Source organism: Antechinus flavipes, chromosome 4 (genome assembly GCF_016432865.1).
Source record: "Antechinus flavipes isolate AdamAnt ecotype Samford, QLD, Australia chromosome 4, AdamAnt_v2, whole genome shotgun sequence".
In the NCBI taxonomy this organism is placed as follows: domain Eukaryota; kingdom Metazoa; phylum Chordata; class Mammalia; order Dasyuromorphia; family Dasyuridae; genus Antechinus; species Antechinus flavipes.
The window spans coordinates 386,017,448-386,041,324 of record NC_067401.1 but is presented as its reverse complement, the minus strand read 5'-3'; the positions used below and the strand labels follow the sequence as shown (position 1 = coordinate 386,041,324).

The 23,877-nt window shown below is 38.9% G+C and overlaps 1 protein-coding gene across 2 annotated transcripts; it reads left to right on the top strand.

The window, feature by feature from the left end:
* Window positions 1-720: 720 nt before the first annotated feature.
* TMEM183A (transmembrane protein 183A) lies at window positions 721-23,127 on the top strand. 2 transcript variants are annotated; one of them, XM_051998610.1, is made up of 8 exons: window positions 721-927; window positions 1,090-1,179; window positions 5,199-5,357; window positions 12,707-12,863; window positions 13,939-14,119; window positions 16,727-16,807; window positions 20,405-20,560; window positions 21,417-23,127. In XM_051998610.1, exons 1-8 carry the CDS (start codon window positions 813-815, stop codon window positions 21,600-21,602), a joined length of 1,125 nt encoding a protein of 374 aa, XP_051854570.1. In that variant the 5' UTR covers window positions 721-812; the 3' UTR covers window positions 21,603-23,127. The 2 variants fall into 2 exon arrangements, with proteins under 2 accessions (XP_051854570.1, XP_051854569.1); XM_051998609.1 differs by having other exon boundaries at window positions 12,704-12,863.
* Window positions 23,128-23,877: the final 750 nt, after the last annotated feature.

The window sequence follows — 23,877 nt, the reverse complement described above, 5'->3', positions numbered from 1 at the left end:
CGTAGTCTGTCCCTTCTGGGTTTGAATGGATTCCCTGCCACGTGGCCTCATAGCCGCCCAGATGTAGAGGCCTCTAAGCCAAAGCTCCCACTAGACCGGGGAAGGAGCTGGCTCCGAGGGGCTGTGCCTCGGGAGCTGCTGCTCTAGGAAGGTCAGCGCTCCACAGGGACCACTTTGCGGGTCTTAAAGCGTTTTATGTCCCTGGTTGGGGGTTGGGCATTCTTCAATCCTTGGCAGAACCGTTTTTACTAAGGAGTTAATAGGGTTAAGGAGGGAGGCGGCAGGCCCGCCTCCCTCGGCCTGCTCCTTTTTTGTAAAAGAGTGGAAATATTACCGCCCGCCCGGGAGATGTGAGTAAAGTGCTACGTAACTTTCGGTTATTTTATGGCCCTTGTATCCAAGACGAGGGGCTGGACTGGCGGGTTCGGACCCGGGCGTCGACAAGTTGGGAAGTAAGCTATAGTGATATCAGTGCCTCAGGGGGCAAGGATAGGAGTCGGCTGAAAGCCAGGCCAGCCGCAAGCACGGACAGGGAGGAAGGGCACAAACCATGCCCCGAAGTGGGGGGATCTCCGTCCCCTTCCTCCTCCTTTTGGTCTCTGCCGTTTGCTGAGGGATGACGTCACCTCCCTCGGACCCGGCCGGGATTGGTTCGGCGAGAGGGGCGCCGGCATCGAACGCGACCGGACGTGGAGCGACGCAGGACTGGGAAGCGGAGGTCTCGCGAGAACTGCGGGCCCTGGGTGTGGGATGGACGCGGAGCCGGGAGGAACTGGTCCGCTGCTCCCCGGGCCTTCCTGCCGGCCCGAGACATGGCCCGGGGCCCCGGCCCGCTAGGCCGCGGCTGTCCCCGCCCCGAGCCCGCCGCCATGCCCAAGAGAGGGAAACGACTCAAGTTCCGGGCCCACGACGCCTGCTCCGGCCGAGGTGAGAGCGAGGGCGAGGGCGAGGGGAGGGGACGGCGGGGAGGCGGGGAGGCTGAGATGGAGCCGAGGCTGCGGGGAAGGGGCGAGACGCACCGGAAGGACGGAGGAGAGAGAGACACCTGCCGCAAAGGCCGCCGTGGTGAGAGACTCTCCTGTTTTTCAGTGACTGTGGCAGATTATGCCAACTCGGATCCGGCAGTCGTGAAGTCTGGACGAGTCAAAAAAGCTGTTGCCAATGCTGTTCAGCAGGAAGGTAGGCTTTGGCGGTGCTGGGGCTGCAGGGGCCCGAGCCTTTGAGCTTGGGGTCCTCCGATTGCAACGCGTCCGGCTTGAACTTCTGCCTAATCTTCTCCCTAGAGAATATTTTCATGAAGTTGTTCTCCTCGTGTCATCCTCAAATAAGTGCTTTCCCAGGGGAACGAAGAGTGAAGGGAACAGAAACGTCATTTTGTGTAGGAGGCGCGGGGACTCCTCGCTTGATTTGTTTATGCTTTCTGTTATAATTTTTTTCGGGGTTTCACCCTCAGCCTTTGTTTACTTGCTTTCCCATGGATGCCTTTTGTATTCTGGTTATTTTCTCTCCCTACGGAGTTTTCCTTAGTTTTCTTTTCTTTTTGTTTGTCTTTTTGCCCTTTGTCCTGGAGCTGTTGTAATGTACAGTCTCTTTTAAGTTGAGGAGATTTGTTGCTTTCCTGCTCCTGTATCCTGAGTGTTCCAAACGTCTAAATTTTAGGAGCTTAAAATTGCTCTAACGCCTTTGGAACATCTTTTATAATAAAGAATGGGAATAGACCTACGTTTTCACTGGAACAGGGAACTTCAGAAGGAGGAAACACTCTTTACCTCTATGGGTTACCATTTTCTTTGCTATTCATGACTTAAGACAAGTTGCCTAGAGGACTGAGAACTTTAGTAAGCTCCTTTCTTTGCCTAAAGTCACAAATCATTATCTGTCAAAGGTGGGACTTGAATTCAGGTCTTACTGGCTTTATGGCCCATTCTCTGGGCTCTCCCACACTGCCTATCCACCAGAGTAGATTTGGTGAATGACATGAGAACTTGTCATTGGGTTCAATCTGTTTTTTTTAGTTGTGTCTGATTCTTCATAATTCCATATGGGGTTTTCTTGGTTACTGGATTAGTTTGCCATTTCCTTCTCCTTATTTTACATATGAGGAAACTGAGGCAAACAGAATTAAGTAATTTATCCAGCATCACCCAGCTAGTAAGTGTCTGATCCCTGATTTAAATTTAGGAAGATGAGATTCCATCCACTTTAGTTGCTCCAGATTAATAGGGTAGATCAGAACAAACATCATGGAAGAAATTGAAAACATTCTGACCAGTGAATGTGATGGAAAATGAAGCTAGATTGTTCAAATGCCTCAGAGGTGAGAGATGAAATTTTGAGTTTCAGGAACAGCTGTTGGTCTAGTTGGGCTATTGAGTAGAATGAAGAGGGTAAAGGGCAATGAAACTAGAAAAGATAGATTGAAAGGACTTATGTGCCAGGCTAAAGACTTTGTATATTGAGCAATGAAGGGAGCTTTTGAGTAGGGAAATGAATAGTGAGTTTGTGTCTTAGTAATCATAATAATGATGATAGCTAGCATTTATATAGCATTTTAAAATTTGCAAAGTATTTTACAAATATCTGGTTTTATCTTCACAACAAACATGGGAGGTAAGTACTGTTATTATTTCCATTTAACAGATGAGGAAACTGAGGCAGGCAGGTCACAACTAGTAAGTGTGTATTGAACTCAGGTCTTCCTGACTTCAAGTCTAGTTCGCTAAGCACTAATAACATTATTTTAGTAGCTGTGTGCAGTGATTGAAAAGTGAAGTATCTAGAAAATGATCGATTTGGAGGCAATTGAAATGGCACAGAACCTGAACATAATCATCATATGGGTGAAGATAAAAAATACTGAAGTTGTGGAAGCTGAATCAACAGGGTTTGGCAAATGATTGATACAGGAATGATGAAGAATAACTAGAAGTTTAAGTTACAAATCTAGGTGATTTGAAGAAAGATTCAAAAGAAATAAAAGAGTGGAGGGTTGGGGGAAGGGCATGTGAAACTGAATTTAGATTTGGGCTTATTGAGCTTGAGATGTCATTTGAGGAGCTATCCTGCTGGACATCCAGCTATCAGAGATGCTTGAGGGGTGTTCTGGAGAGAAATTAGTGTTGGATTTACAGATATGGGAAGACTCTTTGAACCCAGTGGAGTGAGAGGTAATCAAAAGAGAGAGAGAAAGGCCCTGGAACTGAGCTTTATTGAGCACCCAGGAGATAAAGGATGTAGGATGATCCAACAAATGAAACTTGAGAAGTCAGAAGGAAAAGAGGAGAGAATAATTTAGGAGCATCAGGAATAAGATCTGGGGTTAGAGTTGCAAAGGAGCGCAAAGATGAGATTTGAGAAAAGGGTTTGAGATTTAGCATTTAAGAAAATAATTTCTTTTGAGGTTGTATCAGAGGCCAAATTACAAGAGGTGGAGAAATAAAGGTTTATATGCAAGTTAATGATAGGAGCAATATAGGCAGCTAGCTTGAGGGTATAAGTGAAGATTTCATAAAGAGTATATAAAACCTGAGCCTGTTTCCAGGAAATAGGGAATGTTAGTAAGTAAAGTCTGAAGACAAGAAATTTCAGAGGGATAGTATCAAAGGCATATATCTTAATCTTATCCTTAATCAAGGAAGAAGACCATCTTTTCAAGTTTGTTTCAGGTTGGGACTTTTCAAGAAACTACTCTTTGGAAAGAGGAGGAGGAGGAGGAGGAAAAATCAGCATACCTGATTGAAAAAGTATGAAAAAATGTCTCACCTTCACTGAGGAGCAAGATGTGTCCCCCTAACTCTTCTTTTAAGTTTGACTTGCTCTTAACCTTAACTCTATAATTTTTGCAGTAGTTTTCTTATTGGTGTCCCTTCCTTGAGCATCTCTTCACTCCATCCCCTTCTTCACTCAGCACTCAGTTCTTTACCCTCTCCTATCCCCAATAAACTCCAACAGCCTCCTATCATCTCTCAGATCAGGCATTTAACCTGGCCTCTTATATTTTATTCCCATCAAATTTCTACATTCCAACTATGCTAGTCTCCTCACATCGCCAGCCTCCATGTCTTTGTACTTATTTGTCTCATATCTGCAATGCTTTCTCTTCTCATGTCTCCACCTTCATTTCCCTATCTTCTTTCAAAACTGAACTCAGATCCTACCTTCCATAGCAGAGTTTTCCCAGTCCTCCAAGCTGCTAATTCCTTCTTTCAGAACACTTTCATCTCAATTACATATACTATGTATGATCCTGTTATTTACATACTGTCTTTTTCATTAGACTGTAAGCTCCCTGAAAGGACTGATGGTGTCCGACCACAGATTGAAGCATACTTTTTTTTACTTTATTTTTCTTTAGGGTCCCTTTTTTGGTCTATATTTTCTTTCACAACATGACTATTATGGAAATTTTTTTTTTTGTGACTACCCATCAAATTGCTTATCTTCTCAGTGGAGAGTGGGGGTGGGGAGGGAAGGGAGAGAATCTAGAACTTAATTTTAAAAACGAATGTCAAAAATTGTTTTTACATGTAATAAACATAAATAAATAGTAAATTTAAAAGTTTGGGAAAAAAAGAAACTACTCATTGTTTTATGAATTAAGAAACGTTCATAGAAAAAATATTGCTTAATTTTTTTAGAGTTTAAAATGCCAGGTTTAAGAGATAGTGGAGCCATTCTTTTCTACATCAGATTGGCTCATCCTGAGTCTTTTTTTCCTTTTCCTTTTAAAATCAGCTGTTGTTTTGTTACTATATGATTTTTATCCATTTGCCCTGTGTTTGTTATTCCTTGTTGCCTTTTGCATAGTTATAGTCAAAGTGCATATTGTCTTTTCACTGCTGTGTTCTTAAAATTATATTGTATGGTTTCTATGTATTCATAGTTATCATTTATTGAAATACAATATTCCATACATAGCTCAGTCATTTTTCTCCTTTTGGACATTGAAGGTTGCTTCTAGTTTTTGGTGTTATAAATGACAATCCTAAATATAGATTTTTGATTTGTTTGACAATGCCCTGAAGGTATATCCTTAATAATGGGATTATTGAGTATGTTGTTAAAATGCCTTCTAAAAATGCTTCTCTTAATTTTCAGTGCCATGATCTGAATGTCTTCTGTTAGGTTATTGCTGCTTGGCTGGCTTGTTTTGTGCCCCTGGGTGAGATTTTGTTTCATCTTCTTCTCCTGTCTTCTAGTGAAATCTTTGTGTGGCTTGGAAGCCTCGCAGGTCCCCACAGAAGAAGTTTTCTCTGGGGCTGGGGAGCCCTGTGACAGCAGTGATGAGATGGATGCCCAAGAGGAGAGCATCCGTGAGCAGACTGTCTCCAGAAAAAAGAAAAGCAAGAGACACAAAGGTGGGGGTCATACTTTGTACTGGTCTTAGACATTTTTTCTGTAGTGACATATGACTACATTACCAGTAGTTTTAGGAAAAGTATCAGAGAAGGCTTCCAGAATCAAAGTATTGGGAAAGCTACATAGGTGTTATGTGAGTAGTGATGTAGTGAATCAATTATTCTTGTTATGTTAACTTTTTCCAAATGTGGAAGGTGATGTACAATCATTATAATAGTCACTACTAATAGGCAAGAACCTACATAATTGTCCTGGAATACAGGACAGACAAACACTGGACAACTTGCTGGCTATTCATGATGTAAGGCTGAACAGATGTAGCAAAAATTTGACTTTATCAAATTTGTGCTGTACATCATTATTCCAAGTACCTGTGGTTTAACTGTTACAGACTCAAAATATAATTTTAGAGAGTTACCTCAGAGCAGTTAGATGACTGCTCATGGTCATATACCTAGAAAGCCAGTTCTTCCTGACTCCTAGTGCTCTTATTTGTCACGCCAAAAAGTATGTATAGTAACTGATTTTGTTATCAGACAAAATTATATGTATTTATTTTAATTTCATATTACATGTCTTTTATGTGATTAATAGGTCCTGCAGATGGATGAAGGTGACAGTTTTTTTCCTCAAGGAACTTACAGTTTAATAGGGTCTATATTTAAACAAATGAAATATTAGTGTATTATGCAAAATCACATAGAATAAAATGCTAAATTGGATGTAAGTAGAATAAAAGTTTCTTGAGGTGTAAGAGACATTTCACATTTGTATTTGTAATCTCTTCATCTAGCATAATGCCTGGCATAAAATATGATAAGTGCTTATTTGTTGATAAAGTGCCAAAATTTGTTATGTTGCACATAGAAATAATGTGGGTATACTTGTAGTTTCATTTTTATGCTTATGTTGTCAGTTGAACATTATCATTATCATTTGAAACTAAGTTTGTCAGATAGTGAACTCATTTCTTTTCCTGTCCTCATCAGATATCCAAATCCAATTACCAAATCCTGTTCATTCTTTCTCCATGGTATCTCTTAGGTTTGATCTTTCCTGTCAGTTTCTATAAACCACTGTAATCTCTACTTCATCTTTAGTTTGGATTTCTGTCATATTTAATTAACCTTCAGTCTGATCTATAGCTATTAGACTGATTTTTCCTAACATATTTTTATAATTCACTTCTGGCTATGGTGTAGTAAAAAAGATCTGGATTTGGAACCAGAATTCATGGATTTTTTAGAAAGATGTTTTCTTGATAAAAAACAGGTTTGTTATTTTCAGGAACTGAACCCTCTCTTTTAACAGAATTTGGTTAGGCAGAGCAAATTAAGACATTGACCCATATTTGAGCTTGATAGGCTTCATTCCACCCTTGTAGTCCACCATCTCTCTGCAGGAAGGAGGAAGCCATGCTTTACTATAGTTCTTGTGAAGTATTATAGGAGTTTTGATGTCTTTTAGTAATGTTTTCTTTTGCATTTTTGTGCATTGTAAATTGTTCCTTTGGTTTTTTGCTTGCTTTATTTTGTATCATTCACACTACTCATCAAAATTCTTTACCTTTGTCATTTCTTACAACTCAATATTTCATTGCATTTGTAGCTGCTTTTTATTCAGCTGTTCTTGATTCCAGTTCTTTACTATGACAAAAAGTACTACTATAAATATTTGTGTTTACATAGGATTTTTTCTTCAAGAGGCTTGAATTTCAATCTTAGCTCACACAGTAGGTGTAAGACCACAGCTTCTCTGAGCTTCAGTTTCCCTATCTATAAAGTAGACATTGTTGTTTGCATAACTGCTTCCCAGAGTGGTTATTGGGAAAGTCTTATTAACCTTAAAATATGACACAGTTTGTTATTTTGAAATGTGTAATACCGCAGTTTTTGAAACTGTTGCTTACTGGGTCAAATCCAAATGCCTAAATTTGGTATTTGTGCTCTATCCTTTTATTGTCCCCACTTTTATTTTTCCAAACTGAACACCTCTCCCTACTCTGCAATATTACACTTTCATTCCAATGTGGTTCTTCGCTGTCCCTCAGATATGCCTTACTTGTGCCTTCTACCATGGTTTTATGTAAACTGTTCTCATACTGTCTAGAATGTCTTCTCATTGACCTTCAATTTTTCCAAGTCCTGTAGTTTCTTCAAGGTCCAGTTCAAAACACATTTCCTTGATGAAACACTTTTCCTTATTAATGCTCTGGTGTTAGTTTTTATTTTTGTTCTATTAAAGACAACGTTAACTGTCTTGAGTAGCCTCTCAGGATTTTTCAACAACTTTCATTTCATTGCATGCTAATACATTTATGAAATTGACAGAATATTGAGACAGTTTCCTATTTCCAATATAATCTATGGGCTGTTGAGAAGTGTTTTTCTCATCTACTTCAGTTATCCTCTTGCTTCTCTTCATCATGGTTATAACCAGCCTTCCTTTTCTTAGTTGTAGTTTGGCAGGAGGAAAAAGCCAGTTTTATGTGGTGAAAATTAAAAACCTATGATAATTAGTTGAATATAAAATTATTTATTACTTTTGAGAACATTATATACTTGGCACATGGCACTTGAATATTTGATTCACATGTAATACGATCAGCACCACTTAAATTTAATTAATTTAATTAAATATAATTATTTTAGCTTTAGTGCAGGGAAAGGCAATGCACAGCCATGTGATGAACATGCTAGACACAGGTTTATGGCACAGTCAGGACATATTAAAGTTTTATATAATACAAAAATGAATACTATACCATTTTTCTAAGATAAGTTCCCCCCTTTCTCCCCCCGGCAATTGGGATTAAATGACTTGCCCAGGGTCACACAGCTAGGAAGTATTAACTGTCTGAGGTTATATTTAAATTCAAATCCTCCTGACTTCAGGGCTGATGTTTTACCCACTGTGCCATCTGGCTTCCCCATGTACCGTTTTTCTTTTTAAAAAAAAAAAAAAAGAGAGAGAGAGAGAGAGAGGAGTCAATTCTTATTTATGAGACTTTTTAGTTTTTTTTTTTAATGCATCTTACAGGAGAAATCCTTATCCATTTCCCTTGATTCTGCCAAAAATGACAGTGAATCTAGACAAATATTGGGCACTAGGGACTCTGAAGTAGTGTTGAAATCTATCCTAAGGAATGTCTAGATGTTTTGTGATTGCTTGCAATTATTTGGACTCTAGTTCCATCTTATCATGCCAGACTTGTAGTTTGTATACACATTCAGTTAGTGTTTGTCTTCAGGTAAGTTCATTTTTATTTCATTCTTATACTCTTAGAGTTTTCTAGTTAATAACATTAAGATGTTAGAATGTCATACAGACCAGTTCTTTTTTTTTTTTTTTTTCTCCCAAAAGGAGTGGTATTATTGATGCTAATCCTTGACATTCAGGTATTTTGTCTCTTAAATGAAAGTTTTTGTTAGCTTCTTGCCATTTGAAGGTCAATATATTTAGATGAGGAAAATAGTCTGTTTTATTTCTCCCTTCTTTTGTGAACTCACGAGAATATAGTATCTAATGCCAGTCCTGGACAGTAGTGATGTTTGAAAATGTATATCTGGAGCAGTGACTTCTGGGATTAGAAGGTAGAAGAGTGGAGGCTTTGGAGGGAAGCAGGGCTGTCTGTTGGGACTGAAAGTAAGAAGGTGGAGTATCAGGGATGGGAAGAGAAAAAAAGACCCTCTTAAGAGAGATTGAATTTTTAAAGCATAAAGAAACTGGAGAGGAAACAGGATAATGATGATGAAATTTGTAGAACTTCATGAAACAGCCAGTTAGAAAAATTTTATAGAAGAAACAAATGAGAAAAGGTAAGGGGAACAGCCAAGTAAGGTTGGAAAGTAGGAGTAGCATATTAGAACTGACTTTGGCATTACATATTAGAAAGGAGTTTTGAGAGATTTTCTTAGAATAGAAATGAAATTCAAGTAAGTTGTTAGATCCATTAAGGTAATTTTAAGGAGAGAAATTTTTCCCGATGACAGTAAATCAGTAAACATTAAGCACCTACTATTTTCCAGGCACTGTTCTAAGCATAGAGGATGCAAAAAAATAGTCCTTATCCTTGAGTAGTTTGATGGGAGAGACAATATGAAAACAGTGATGTAGATCTCTGAACAAGATAAGTTATTGGCAGGGACATGCTAACTGCCAGTAAATGGGTCCATGGCTTGTCTTCATTAATGTTAAAGACCCTGAGCAAAGGAACAATTTCCCTTATATTATATTTTGGGGAGTACAAAACAAAGAACAGAACAGGGTACGTGACATCTTAGAATTAAGGACAACTTGATTGGTTACCGAGTTAAGGGATAGAGAACATCATGATTGGTTGGAGATCTAGTAATGATGACTAGCAGTATGCCTTCCTTCTCTCAGGACACTAAGAAGTGCTCATTGTCTGAGTGCACATGTTGGAATAGTGGCCTAGACTTTTGGATGGCAAACCAAACATCCTTGAAGGATAGCTTAGTGAAATAAAGAAATAAGGCCCAGACTCTGCTGCTTTCTCACACATTCACAAATTCCTTGAGGCAGGAGAGCTGGATTTTTAAATTTAACCCATCATAAGCCAATGGAACTCTGAACTGAGTTCAGAGACAAAGAACCATGAATTTGGTTCATGATTTGAACAGTTACAGGGCAAAATAACAAAACTTACCATAAAATGGTGCTTTATGCTTTGCAGAGAACCTATATGATGATCACAACAGTCCTACATAGGCAGCACTATTATTATTCCCATTTACAGGCCACTATTCCAACATGTGCACTCAGACAAGGAGCACTTCTTAGTGTCCTGAGAGAAGGAGGGTCATACTGCTAGCCCTCATTACTAAATCTGCAACCAATCATGATGTTCTCTGTCCCTTAATTCGGTAACCAATCATGTTGTTCTTAATTCTAAGATGTCACATACCCTGTTCTGTTCTTTGTTCTGTACTCCCCAAAATATAATATAAGGGAAATTGTTCCCTTGCTCAGGGTCTTTAACATTAATGAAGACAAGCCACGGACCCATTTGCTGGCAGCTAGCATGTCCCTGCCAATAACTGTTATCTTGCTCAGAGATCTACATCACTGTTTTCATATTGTCTCCCATCAAACTACGCTACTCAAGGACAAGGACTTGCAAATAAGATCAAAAAGAAGACAATATAAGATAAATTTTAATTTTTCTATAAGTAGATAGAAAATTGAAAATGACATAGGGAAATCACTAGAATTAAAAGAGATTGGGATTGACTTCCTATAGGATTTTAGCTGGGACTCAGAGGAAGCCAGGACGCAGAGATGAGGAGGAACATTCCAGGTATGTGGAGTGATCACTGACATTTCCTTTAATTGGGAGATAGTGTGTTTTGTTTGAGGTCAGTTGTCATTGGATCACAGAGTATGTGGAGCAATGATGGTGTTAGGAGATGTAAGAAAGTTATGGAAAGATAGGTTGGAAGGCAAGTTGTGAAGGGCTTTGAATGCCAAACAGAAAATCTTATATTTGATCCTTGAGGTAATACTGGAATTGCTTGGAGTTGAGGGAATGGGGCTATTTTATAGATGAGGAAACCCAAGTTAAGAGTAAGATCACAGATATAGACATTTCAGGAACCCCAAAGGACACCTACTTTAACCATCTCATTTCATAGATGAAGGAACTTTGTCTCAAAAAGGTTAAGTGAGTTACTTAAGCTCACAAAAATGTTTTTAGAGGTAGAATTTGACTCTAGAACCAGTTTGTCTCCTAGATTCTTAGTTCCTTGAGGATGGGAACTGTTACTTTAAACTTTGTGTCCCTACTTTCCTGGTACATTGTAAACTTTTACTAGAGATGTCTTAGAGCACTGGACTTGGAGATGGGGGGATCTGAGTGATTTCTGATCTTTATGCTTCTTTATGACCCTGGGCAGTCAACAGACCTTCCTGAGGCTCAATTTCTTCTTCTGTAAAATGGGAATAATAATAATAGTGCTGCCTGTGTAGAATTGTTGTGATCATCATATAGGTGCTCTGCAAAGCATAAAGCACTATTTTATGGTAAGTTTTGTTATTGTTGCTTTGGGTCTGATTTTATTGGCTCTTCCCAGTGAGAAACCTGTCTCTAGGAAAACCAGCAGCTATAATTTATACTCAGAGAGAGAGTTGCTTGAGGCACTAAATGTTTAAGTGACTTCCTTAGGATCATATGGTATGTGTCAAAAGCCAGACTTGAATCCAAGTCTTCTTGCCTGAGGCTAGCTTTCTTAATGACTAATAATAATAATGATGAAAAATGCTTTTTGAATTGAAAAAGATTAGTTGATGAATAGTGTCAAAATTGTTGCTTAGAATAAGGTCATTTGAATCCTAAGTAAGTCCTCTGGAAGTAGCTGTGATATAATAATTTGTTGAAATAGAAAAGAATACTAAATTTGGTTGGATAGCTTGACATTTACTGCTGTTTGATGTTGACTCATAATTTAACCTCTCTAGGATAGTCTCCTAGAAATGTAAAATCAAGATAATGCAATAGTACCTGACCTGACTACTTAGAAAATTGTGTTGAGTAGATACAATTACACATGCACACATGCACACACACGAGAAACACTGATCTATATAACAGTAAAGCTGTTCTTACGTGCCTCATAGGAAGGGTAAGAGCAAGGCTCTTTCCTTGGGTGGTAGATACCAAAAGTTATCTAGAAAATTTCTTTTTGGGAGCTACTCTATATTGTCATTATTCAGTTAATATTTATCAAGTAACTGTTGTATACTAAGCACTATTAGGTTCTGGGGATACTATGACAAAAGTGAAAGTCTGTCTTCAGGGAGCTTATATTCCACCCAGGGGGACACCTTGTACATGCAGAGGTATAGATAGAATAGGTACAAGGTCAGTTAGATGGTGTTGGGGGTGGCCCTTCAAGGCTGGTAGCTAGGAGAATTAGGAAAGACTACTTAAAAAGTGCAATTTATGCTGACCCTAGAAGGAATTTTAGGCTTCTGAGAAAATTGAGGAGACTGTGTTCTAGGTATGAAAGATAGTTTGTACAAAAGCATGGAGAACAGAAATAATAGTGAGTGATGGATGTGAAAAACAAGTTAAGTATGAATTGTAATGTGCTGAAGGAGGAATATGTGGAATAAAGCTAAGAGGTAGGTTAGGATTAGTCTGTGGAAGAATTTAAGAATATCAAATAGGTATATTTGTTCTTGGAGATCATAGAGGATCCTATTCGTCACAGAAAAATACTGGACTCTAAATTTTGGCAGAAAGTATTTAGAAAGCCTCCAATATAGGTTTAAATTACAGAAGGAAAAAGGCTGAGATTCTGACTCTTATTTCATTTCATTTCAGAAGACCCTGAGGGGGCTGTTGGAGAAGAGTATCCCATGGATATTTGGCTTTTGTTGGCCTCATACATTCGTCCTGAGGACATAGTGAAATTTTCCCTGATTTGTAAGGACGCCTGGACCGTCACTTGCACTGCCGCCTTTTGGACCAGATTGTATCGAAGGTGCGACTGAAGTGAGCTTAATATACTATTTGTATAGCTGACTTCAGTGCTGCCCATGGCTTGGAACTGCTCCATGGATGGTGACCCCTTTTCTTGTTTTTTTATCCCATGCTATGGTTATTTTCCTGCCTTTTTAGTTTATATTTACAATTTCTAACTCTCAAATGTTATCTTTTCTGTCACTGTTCACCTTTGTAGCTTCCTCCACCAGAGTGATGCCCTAAGTTCTCCCAAAAGACTGTTCTATGGCCTTTCAAGTGGGGTTGTTTCTGGTCAGACTTAAGTCTGGAGATACCTTTTTTCTTATACTCTCAAACTGATTTGTTGCATTAGTGCTACCTCTTTAACTTCTGAGTTTAACTCTTCTAGTCAGTTTTGAGGTTTCATAATGCCTTCTTTTTGCTTGTGTTGCTGTATCTGTATTAATCATAGTTGTGAACTGCAAAAGAGCAAACAGCTTGTGTATTTAATCAGAATCCCAGCTCTTATTCCTGGGAATAGGGGAACAGTAGACAAAGTAAAGATTCAACAGGATAGAAAGGTGCACAGGCAGTTTCCCAGAAGATAGCTGGCTTGGGTAAAGATGATGGTTCTCCCTTCCCAAGTTTACTCTTCTTATTTCTTCACTTTTGTTTCTAGCAAAGGACTTAGGTTTATTGTTAGAAAGGAACCTGCAGTGATTCAGATTTTTGTTATACCATACCTGGCTCTTGTGTCCTACCTCACTAGGAATCTTCTCTTGCTGTTAGTATAAGTTTAAAGGGAATCTTCTAAGTGTTTGCAATTCTAGTAATGAAGAAGGAGCCAGAGGGGTAAAAAAGACTTAAAAGTGCATAATAGATGGAAATCTGGAGGTTATATATCCATCTGTATTTTGTATGGGAATAAGTAGAATGGTTGAAAGATGTAGGAGATGGCAGCTCTTGGGTGTAAACATTGTGGGTTGGCCGAGAACCTTAATAGGACAGGATAGCCAAGTTCTAGCTCATCTGGTTTCAGCCGTGTAGTGGTCCTGGCATGGCATGCTGTTGTGGGATCGTTCACATGTTGGTATGGGTAACGTGTCCTGTTTCAGGCACTACACGCTGGACGCCTACCTGCCCCTCCGCCTGCGGCCGGAGTCTATGGAGAAGCTGCGCTGTCTCCGGGCATGTGTGATCCGGTCTCTGTACCACATGTATGAGCCGTTTGCTGCTCGAATCTCCAAGAATCCGGCCATTCCAGAGACCACTCCCAGCACTTTAAAGAATTCCAAAGTAAGTAAGAGGGAAATGGGAGCTTGTTGATGGGGTTTGGGACTGATAGTCTCATGTGCCTTTGGGGGCACATTTTATATTAAGTTTCCATTAAGATTCCTGTCCCCAGCCAGAATTCTGGAGGGGGAGGGAGCTAGGTTGTGGCCTACTAGGGGACCGACACTGGCTCTCTTAATTTAGAAGTGTCAGTTCTCTGAAATAATTTCTTTTCTTGTTGGGATGACTTTTTGTAGCCTAATGTTAAAGCCTTTTTGTGCTTTTACTGGTGTTCCCTGTTTTCTTCGTATCAGTTTATTTTCATTGTGTTGAATATTGGGACACTCTAGGTGGTAGTTTTGTTGGGGTTGGGCTAGGAAGAGGACAATGAAATTTATTTTCCAAGAGATAAGGAAAGAAATTGATTTCTTTATGTGTATAAATATACACAAATAGATAGGGATAGCATAAACAATACTTTTTATGATAAAACAAAATGATAACTTTAGCACACATGAAAAGGGCAAGCTTTTTGTGGCTCTAAGGTCTAGGGTTTCTTTTTCTCATTTTTACCTGTGTCAAACACCTTTGTTTAATATGATTGTTTGAAACATCCTGTCTTTGAGAAGTCTGCCAATTATTTTACTTTTATGCCCAACGTGTCTAGTCAAGTATCTGATTGTATCTGATTGAACATAGGTGTCTCAGTGATAAATTCTTTCCTTTTCTCTTGAAACCTTGAAATCTCCTTAATGGTGACATTACTTCTATCCAAACAGTTTGGCATCTTCAATCCTTTGGGGAATTAATCTCTCTGGTTGTTCTCTAGTTAGCCAATACTACTACCTATTTTCAAGATGTATGTTTCTTGACTATTTAGGACCTTGAAGGCAGGCCATATCTTAAACATCTTTACATCTCCTTTAGTGTTTAATACAGTGCTCTGTGCATAGTAGGCAGTTAGTAGATTTAAATTAAATTGCAGGTCACTTTGGTTGCTTTGCCCTTGATCCTACAACCTAATATTCTTTTCCAAGCCTTCTCAAGTCTGTTATACCGATGCTTTAATTAACACAAAAGTTATACCATTTCTCTTGCCCTTTCACTTCAGATCTTGAGTGACTGCATAGCTTTCCTTATACATATTGAATAAAAGGGGACTTGGTTTGGCTTTATGTGTGTTATACATTGTAATAGTTTGAAGTTCCCTTTCTTTGTCATCTGAAACCAAGAGTGAGGATTACATGTAAGGGCTATCAGCAAAGCTCTCAGCTTAGCATCATATACCTGGTAGATTCAGGGTAGGAGCAGAATGCATGGCCAATAGAATTCTTACTTACCAGCTGCTAATGCTTCTGATGTGGATGGATGGTGTGCCTTTTGTTCCATTTACCTGGTAAACTTCCCAGATATTTACCACAGTTAGATTGGTGGTGGTGGGCATGGGGCTCATCCTGCAATTCACAACCCTAGTTTTTGTTGTATAAAGGGAGTAGAGTGACATTGGGCGAGCTCCTAGACACACATCCTAGCGGCTCCAGTGCAGAATGCAAATGCTATGGCTAAGTTGGTCTTCAATGCCCATCTTCTCCTATTTGTACTGTCGCTTGTTAAATTGGAGTAAATGAAATATAAAAAGCCGGAGTGGAATGACAGTGAGGGTTTTACTCAGACCCAGGCAGTGGGCAGCAAGCTCAGGCCGCCACGGCTTCTTCTATGCCTTCGTGTTAGATTTTTCTGAGATGGAAGAGGGTTTGGGAACCAGAGTGGCAGGTGACCCATGCATGGCCTTGCCAGTTATGGATCCACAGTCGCATGGCATTCAGGGAGCTGCTGGCATGCCTGTAGGAGAACTGTCCCCTGGTCCTCGACTCCAGCTTTTCGTATTTGATTCTCCCCTCTCTCTCTTTTCAATAGCGTAGCTTGTGTGGGACACTGGAGCCGTTGTGATGGCAGCAGAAGTGTTTGCCCCCTAAAGCCAAGCCCATTATTTTTGATGGAACAGCAGGACGTACAGGGCATGTCTGAAGGGCAGGACAGCCAGCACGGCGGACGACCCACCCCCTACCCCCTGGGAGGTACTTCACTTCTTGTGCTTAACCCTAGCTGTAGCTTGGCCGCCCCGAGGGGCTGCTCAGTGACAACTAGAATAGCCTGATGGTAGCTCTCAGGCGGGCCCTCTGCTCTGAGGGGCTCTGGAGCTGCTTTCCTTTATCACAGGGGCGGGATCTTCTCTGCCCAGCTTCACAGCCTTGCTGGCATCTCGCCTGTTGGCTGCCGGCTAGCCTTTGGTTTCAGTATGGAAATGTGGTCTACGGAATCAGTGAGTGCACCAGTCTCTGTAGCCCACATCTCTGCATTTTTAAGATGAGAGCAGGAGGGGGTGACCTTGATAGATTCTAAAGTTAACACTATCGGCCCCTTTTCTTGGTACTGGGCAGCCCTGGGATTGTCTAGTTTTTTATGTGAAAAATAGAGATGAGCTGGGTGGCTCTTACTCAACGCCTTGCAGTGCCACTGTAGATGATACTCACTGTAGGTGCTACCAGATCTGTCAAGCAGGGAGGCTGCTATTGCTGATTTTGTTTCACTTTACAGTCTTTTGTGATGTTTTTTGTTTCCTTATAACAGTGTCTGCTTTTCTGGTACAGAAAGATTGTTGGGAACAGACAAGAACCAATGTGGGAATTTAACTTCAAATTCAAAAAACAGGTATGAACTCTTCTGATATCTCATTTGGGTTTGGTGAGCACTAGTACTGCCCAGCATTTCTGAAGAGATGTGTGATTGGGGGGAGAAGGGTGGTCTAGGACTCTAGTGGCATCCAGACTTCATTGAGGATTTTGTCATACTGCGGATTTCTGGACATTGACTTGACATCTTCCTTTCTTTTAAGTCTTTTAAGAATTTAATTGGAATAGCCAATCCTTTGGATGGAATAATCAGAACCCTTAATGCTGGTTCTCTTTCAGGATTTTTCATTGACCGTATTAGACCTCCCCTATTGTTTTAATGATGTTTCCAGGTCCTTCTATCTTTTAAAAATATATCCTATCACCATAGATGGATTTCCTTTTTGGAGTTGAATGACATATAGCTGAATACTCTACAACATAGGGAATATAGCTTTTGCCAAAGAGACTCCCATACCCAATGGGAACATTCAGAAAGATGAGGTTCCTCCCAGTGCACAAAAATGATGATTGTTAGGTTTTTAGAATTTGAAAATTTGCCTGGGAGCGCTGGAATTTAAATTTAAAACACTACTGTATAGATAGCTCTCCTTTCATTTTGTACCATGGGTATACAGTATAGAAAAATTGCCTAAGTGAAATTACATTTTTAATTTACTAACTTTATGTAACACCTGAGATTTACCAGCAATTTGTTTTAAAATGAGATATCTCATTTTAGCCTAGGTGGTAGATATATTATTACTCCTGTTATACCGAAGATGAAAACTCAGGCTTACAGAAGTTAGTGACGTGCTTAGAGTCATACAGATTTTGTAAGTGTCTCAGGCTGGTTTTGAATTCAGGTCTTCTTGATTCTAGGCACACCACTCTATTTCCTGTGCCATCTAGATGTTCTATCATTTACATTCAAAAAAAGCAAATGTTTGAGTGTATCTGGGGGCTTTTGTGCCTATATGTTTGGGTTCTTTTGAATTTGGAATGCAGCATAGCTAGTACATTTCAAATTTAACTTGAAGTTGTGATGTCCAAGAGGGCAAATGCCTTATATTGGGATTATCCTTAAGGCCCAGTCCCTTTTATTGACATATCCATCTTTGCCTGCTTTGTTTCCCTATCTATCTTTAGATTCTAGTGAGTTGCTTTACAAATAAGATTTATCCCATTTATTATGTAAGACATTCTGAGGAAAGTATTTTTGTAAAGTGAATCACTTTTTGATTGATTTTTATGTAATTTTGGCGAAGAGTATATGCTTATGTTTAGGGGCATTTATTATATTTTTGGCTCAAATTTTTGGTCTTTATATGCTAGCTGTTTTTTATTTTTATTTTAATATTTTTATTTCCTCAATTACATGCAAAACTAATTTTTTACATTTGTTTTTAAAATTTTGAATTCCAGATCTTCTCTTCCCCACCCCCACACCTCATTAAGAAGGTACATGTGAAATTAGGCAAATCATTTCCATAAAAATCATGTTGTGAAAGAAACGTCTCCGCTCCCCTCCCCTCCAAAACAAAACAAAATGGGGCAGCTAGATGGTGCAGTGGATAGAGCATCTGTCCTGGAGTCAGGACAACTTGAGTTCAAATCCAGCCTCAGACTTTAACACTTACTAGTTATGTGACTTTGGGCAAGTCACAACCCGAATTGCCTAACCAAAAAATAAGCTATCTGACCAAAAAAAACTTCTTTAAAAAAAAAAAAAAAAAGAGTATAGTTCAGTCTATTCAGACACAATTTTTTTTCTCTGGATATAGATAGCATTTTTCATCATAAGTTCTTCAGAGTAGTCTTGAATAACTATATTGCTGAAAATAGCAGTCATTCACTTTGATCTATAGATGTTAAATTATTCTTAGTCCCCTAACTTCTTGTCAAATGTCAGATGTTAAGGAAACATGTTTGACAAAATTATGTCAAGACAACCTTAAGAATCTTTCAGAAAAATTCTAATTTCTTTAAAGAATAGTAACCAGAGCTTGAGTTTCCTTCTCTGCTCTGCCTCTTTTTATGTAGCAAATCTCTCCACTGAATAGCTGACTTAGAAGCAGGAAGCATATACTTGTCATACTCTGATTGATCAATTACTAGGGGTTCCAAGTTTGATAAAACTTTTTATTCATTTAGGAATATTGACTTACCAAAAGAAATATATAAACTCTCTACTACAGATTTGGTAGGTCTGTAATTGTTGTAAATACTAGTAATCCTTTTTTTTTTTTTTTAATAAGTTTTTCATTTTAAAGTCATATTCATAGGATTGTAGATTTAAGATAATTTAGAGGCTTTCTAGTCCAACCTCCTTATGATAATACAAGGAGGGAACCAGAATCCAGAAATGTTATGTGGGCTGCCCAGAGTCACAGATACAACCTATGTCAGTGAAGTTCGTATGATTCTGCTACTTATAATGGCTTTGTGAATTAGAGCTAACTATTAATCCTCATTTTAGAGATGAGTAAATTGAGGTTTAGAGAAATTAAATGGTTTTTCTCTTGGCTACAAGAATAGTTAATATCTGAATGAACAAGGGGTTCTTAACCTGGACTTCATAAAGTTTTTAGAAAATTGAGAATTGTATTTTAATATAATTGTTTTCCTTTATATTCCTATAGATTTTATTTTATGCATTTAAAAAGCATTATTCTGAAGTTCATATATTACATTACAATGCCAAAGGAATTCATACCATAAAAAAAGGTTTAAAATACCTAGACTAGAATCAATGTCTTTATTATCTATTATTCTATACTGATTCTTTGTCTTAATAAATGGGCCAGTCTTGCGATAAGATGAATTAATTTAAGTAAAATCTATCCTTTTAATAAAATAATTTTTTTTCAGATTTTAATAAATCAAACATTATTATTATTTACCAGAACATGGAAATAATTTGCACCATTAATAAAACTACATTTAAAATATTATTCATTACAACAGAGATTTTTCCTGTATCAGCTCTGGTTAGAAGTTTGTTGAGAAATGAGATTATTAATTCAACTAAAGAGTGTTGTTAAGTGTGTGTATGATCACATACATAGATGTGCTCACATGTGTATGTGCACATACACATGTCTGTGTGTCCGTCCATCACTCTCTCTATAATCCCAAACAAGATTGCTGCTCTCATTCCCCACTTCAGATACCACAGTAGAAGGAGTAAGATGTCGAGTTTTGGTGTCTGTATTGCTGCTCATTGGCTGTATGATCTGGGGAAATAATTTATTGTAGCTCACTTGCATTTTCTTTGTGAAATGTTGGCTTTAAGTTTCTTGCCATCTGTAACATTGATTCTAAGTTGAATGTAACTATTTTTTATAAAATTGTTGTCCTTTTTAGTGAATCTTAGGATATTGTGTATCTTCCTTTCCTGTGCTCATGCTTAAGGAATGTTTGGTTTGAAAGGGTTTGGTTAAGTGCAATATGAATTTAGACTGCTATTGTTCTTGTCTTTGCTTACTTTATAATCTAGTCCCCTCCTACAGAGAATACATGAGGTGAATTAAAAAACAGTAGGTATCCTTAGGTTAGCCATAGGTTTCTCAATGTTGGTATCCTAGAACCACTTATATTTTTCTAATCTACTGAGTTAATTTTCAGTTCTGTTTAGTCCCCCAGGTTAAAGAGTAAGTGTGTGGGAGGGTTACAGCCTCCTGTTCAATATGAAGATGTTCACACCAACCCAGACCAGGACTGCTGCCTCCTACAAGTCACCACTCTCAATTTCATCTTTATCCCCATTGTCATGGGCATGATTTTTACCTTGGTAAGTAGAGAAAGAATAAGTCCTTAACTAAATAGCTCCCTTGAATTGTACTAGCAGCCTATCCATATAAAAGACTTTGTGCAGTAGGTTAAGAAAGAAGACCTGACAATAATGTGGTTTTTGGTTGATCTTGAAGATGAGGGCATGTATCTCTTGAGTTCTCTTATGTTTCTGAGGGACTGACTGTGGACCAAAGTTTGAGAGAAGAGACAGTAATGAAAACATAAAGGGGAAAAAAGACTATTCTAAGGGTTTTTTGATGATTCCCCTGCCTTCACATCAAATCTCCTTTGGCTCAGGGGCAAATAAACTTTTGAAGAGGGTAATTACTTGAGATCCCTCTTTCTTGACTGGATGTTGTGTTTTAATGGTCTATAAACATTGAAGGCTCTGGTTGTTTGAGAGATGATGCCTTAGATACAAGATGGACCTCAGGGCATATACGAGGGATCTCCATCGTAGCATGCAAGTTGACATCCCTTTTGCAAAATCTAGACTGTTTGAGTCAGCTTATCATGAAATTATTGCTATTTCTATACTTCTGGCACAATGTCCCATTTCTCATAGTATGGTTGGCAGCTAGAGGAGGAAAAATAAGACATTTTTTTGAGTCTTCTAGGTTTATATTCAAGGATCATTGTCTTTATTTTTAGCTTAAAGAGCTTAAACTGGGATGAATTTATAAAATTAACATTAAAGGATGGTTCTTTACAAGGCAGTTTAGTAATTTTATAGAATAATCATGCTGCTTTTTTGGTGTTGAGCAGCCTTTGTGAATATTTTTTGGAAAGTATAATCTGTAGCAAATCAAGTTTTACTTCACTAGAGGGATATTCATTTTGCTTTTTCCTTTCAGTTTACCATCAATGTGAGTACGGACATGAGGCATCATCGGGTGAGGCTAGTGTTCCAGGATACTCCTGTCCAGAATGGTCGGAAACTACGCAGTGAACAGGGTGTACAAGTCATTTTGGACCCCGTGCACAGTGTTCGTCTCTTTGACTGGTGGCATCCTCAATATCCCTTTTCCTTGAGAGCTTAGTCACTGCCTCCTGTTTTTGGGGGCAGCCCTGAGCCAGTTGGATAATCCGTTAGTCATCAGAATACAACTAGGAAGGGGGCAGCTGGATTGCCTTTCCTATTAGTAACTCAGATGCTGCTCAATTTCTGGGGGCTCTCACATGGGGCAACAGAAGAATCAAGGGGGGAAACAATGATTTGTAAACCTATTTTAATGTAAATTCTGCATTTGAAAGGAGAAACTTGGCCCTGTTCTTTGCTTTAAAAAGCCCTTTTTGGTGCTATTGAGTTTGGTGTCCTTTATTTTATTAACCCCAGTGAAAATGGATGATCTTGATTTGAGAGTTCAGCTTTTTTGAATCCCCAAACTGGAAAGCTTCTGCATTTCTTTGTGGATTAGAGTCCCATATTGGCCCATCTGCATATAAGTGAATTTTCTTTTCTCCAGGAAATAAAACAGGTAGTAGGGTTCTCAGAAATCTAATTATAATGATTTTTTTGGTGTGTTTTTTAAATGGAGATATTTGTTGTTTTAAATCTCCTTTGGCCATTAAAAAATCTCAGATGCTTCTGTTTATAAAGCTGGAACCTGAGATTTCCCTAGGATATATTAAAAGATAGCAAGTCATGTATATAGATAAAAAGTAAGCACCTGAAATGTCTTCTGTTAGATTGTAATGAAATTTAAAAATGAAAAATAGAAAAGTTAATACAGGGAAGACACTGTTATTCTTCTAGAAATAAGTAGGTATTTTATATCATTAAAAAAATAAAATTGATTCATTATTTCTTTGTAAAATTGGCTTCCTGGGCTAAGTAGGAGGTCCTGATCCACCTTACCTTTCTTTACCTTTCACTCAGCTGCTTTTGATGCCTGTCTGAGTGCCTCCTGAAGCCTAATCTACTGCAGCTATGCCGATATGTTTATTCCCTGTAGTAGACAGGGGTGGAGTATTTCTATAGCTGGTGATCTGAGAAAAGAGAACAACTTTTATGTAAAGCTACCTTGCTGGTTTTTAATGATCTTATGATCTTGAGATCTCCACAGTAGTGGTGGTGGTGATTGGTTAGACAACCGGATCCCACCTGGAACCCTGCAAAAAGTGGAACCTGCTGTGGGGGTCACCCTGTGTACCAGGTAGCTGATAACATAGGTCAACCTACAAAATGAGTATTTGCTTCACTCCTTTTTCTATTGCATTAGTTCTGCAAAATCTGAGAAATTCATGCCTGATGATGCAACTTTGTCTGTTAAGAAGCCTGTTTGGCCTCATTCTATACCTTGTGTGTATTGAGTTAACAATAACCTGCCCTAGTTATAAACTCTTCTCTCTCCCTTTTTTATTTTTGAGAGGCAGTTGACTTGCCTAGAGTCACACAGTTTGGAAGTGCTAAGTGTCTGAGTCTGTTTTGAACTCTTGAGTCCAGGACCAGGCTCTATCCACTGTGCCATCTAGCTGCCCCCCTTCCCTCCTCCCCCCCCCCCTTTTTTTTTTAAAACACTGGAAAGTACCAGAAATAGGATGACTGAAAGAAGATTGAAATTATTTGTTTTGTCGGTGTTTTGATTTGACTTCTGTCTTGTTCTCATTTTTCTCTTTGCAAAACCAAACTTGAAGCTCATTGTACAAAAACAGTGCCAATAGTAGATACTGGCTCCTTTGTCCGCTTGGCATAAGATCACATTTGAATTAGGGATGATTAATCAGAAGATCTTGGTTGAAGTCCTCCCTGCTACTTTAGTGCTAGGTGATGTCGAGTAAGTCACTCCTCCAAGCCCCAGTTTCCTCATCTGCAGAATAGGAAAGCTCTGAAGTTCTCTGGAAGTTGGTGCTGGCTCCTGGGCCCCCTGGGGTGCCATTGGCCCAACCACTCTTTAGACTTTTCACATTTCCGTCAAAGGGCCCATATGTCCCGAAGCTTGGACAGAGCTTCCCCTTGCCCACTGTTGGAGGGTAGGTGGGCTCGCCATTCTTTTCTCAGAGCCAGCCCTGGTAAAAGGGCCACCGTTTTCCCAAGGGAGATGGCCATGTCTAATGACTCATTGGGTTTTGAATCACACTCCAGTCTCTCCACTTCCTAAAACAGGAAAATGGAATGACTTAGGAAATATTTTTGTGCTCCTGCTGCATAAACGAGTATTTGCTACTGAAATAGAACATGTTATGTATATATTTATAAAGACATGTACACAGTGCTGCACGTATATAAAAATTCTTCACACTTAGAGCAGTGCTCATTGGGTGTTCTTAATGGGCTCGGCAGGCACCCCTACTACAAACTTGAATGGGGACAAG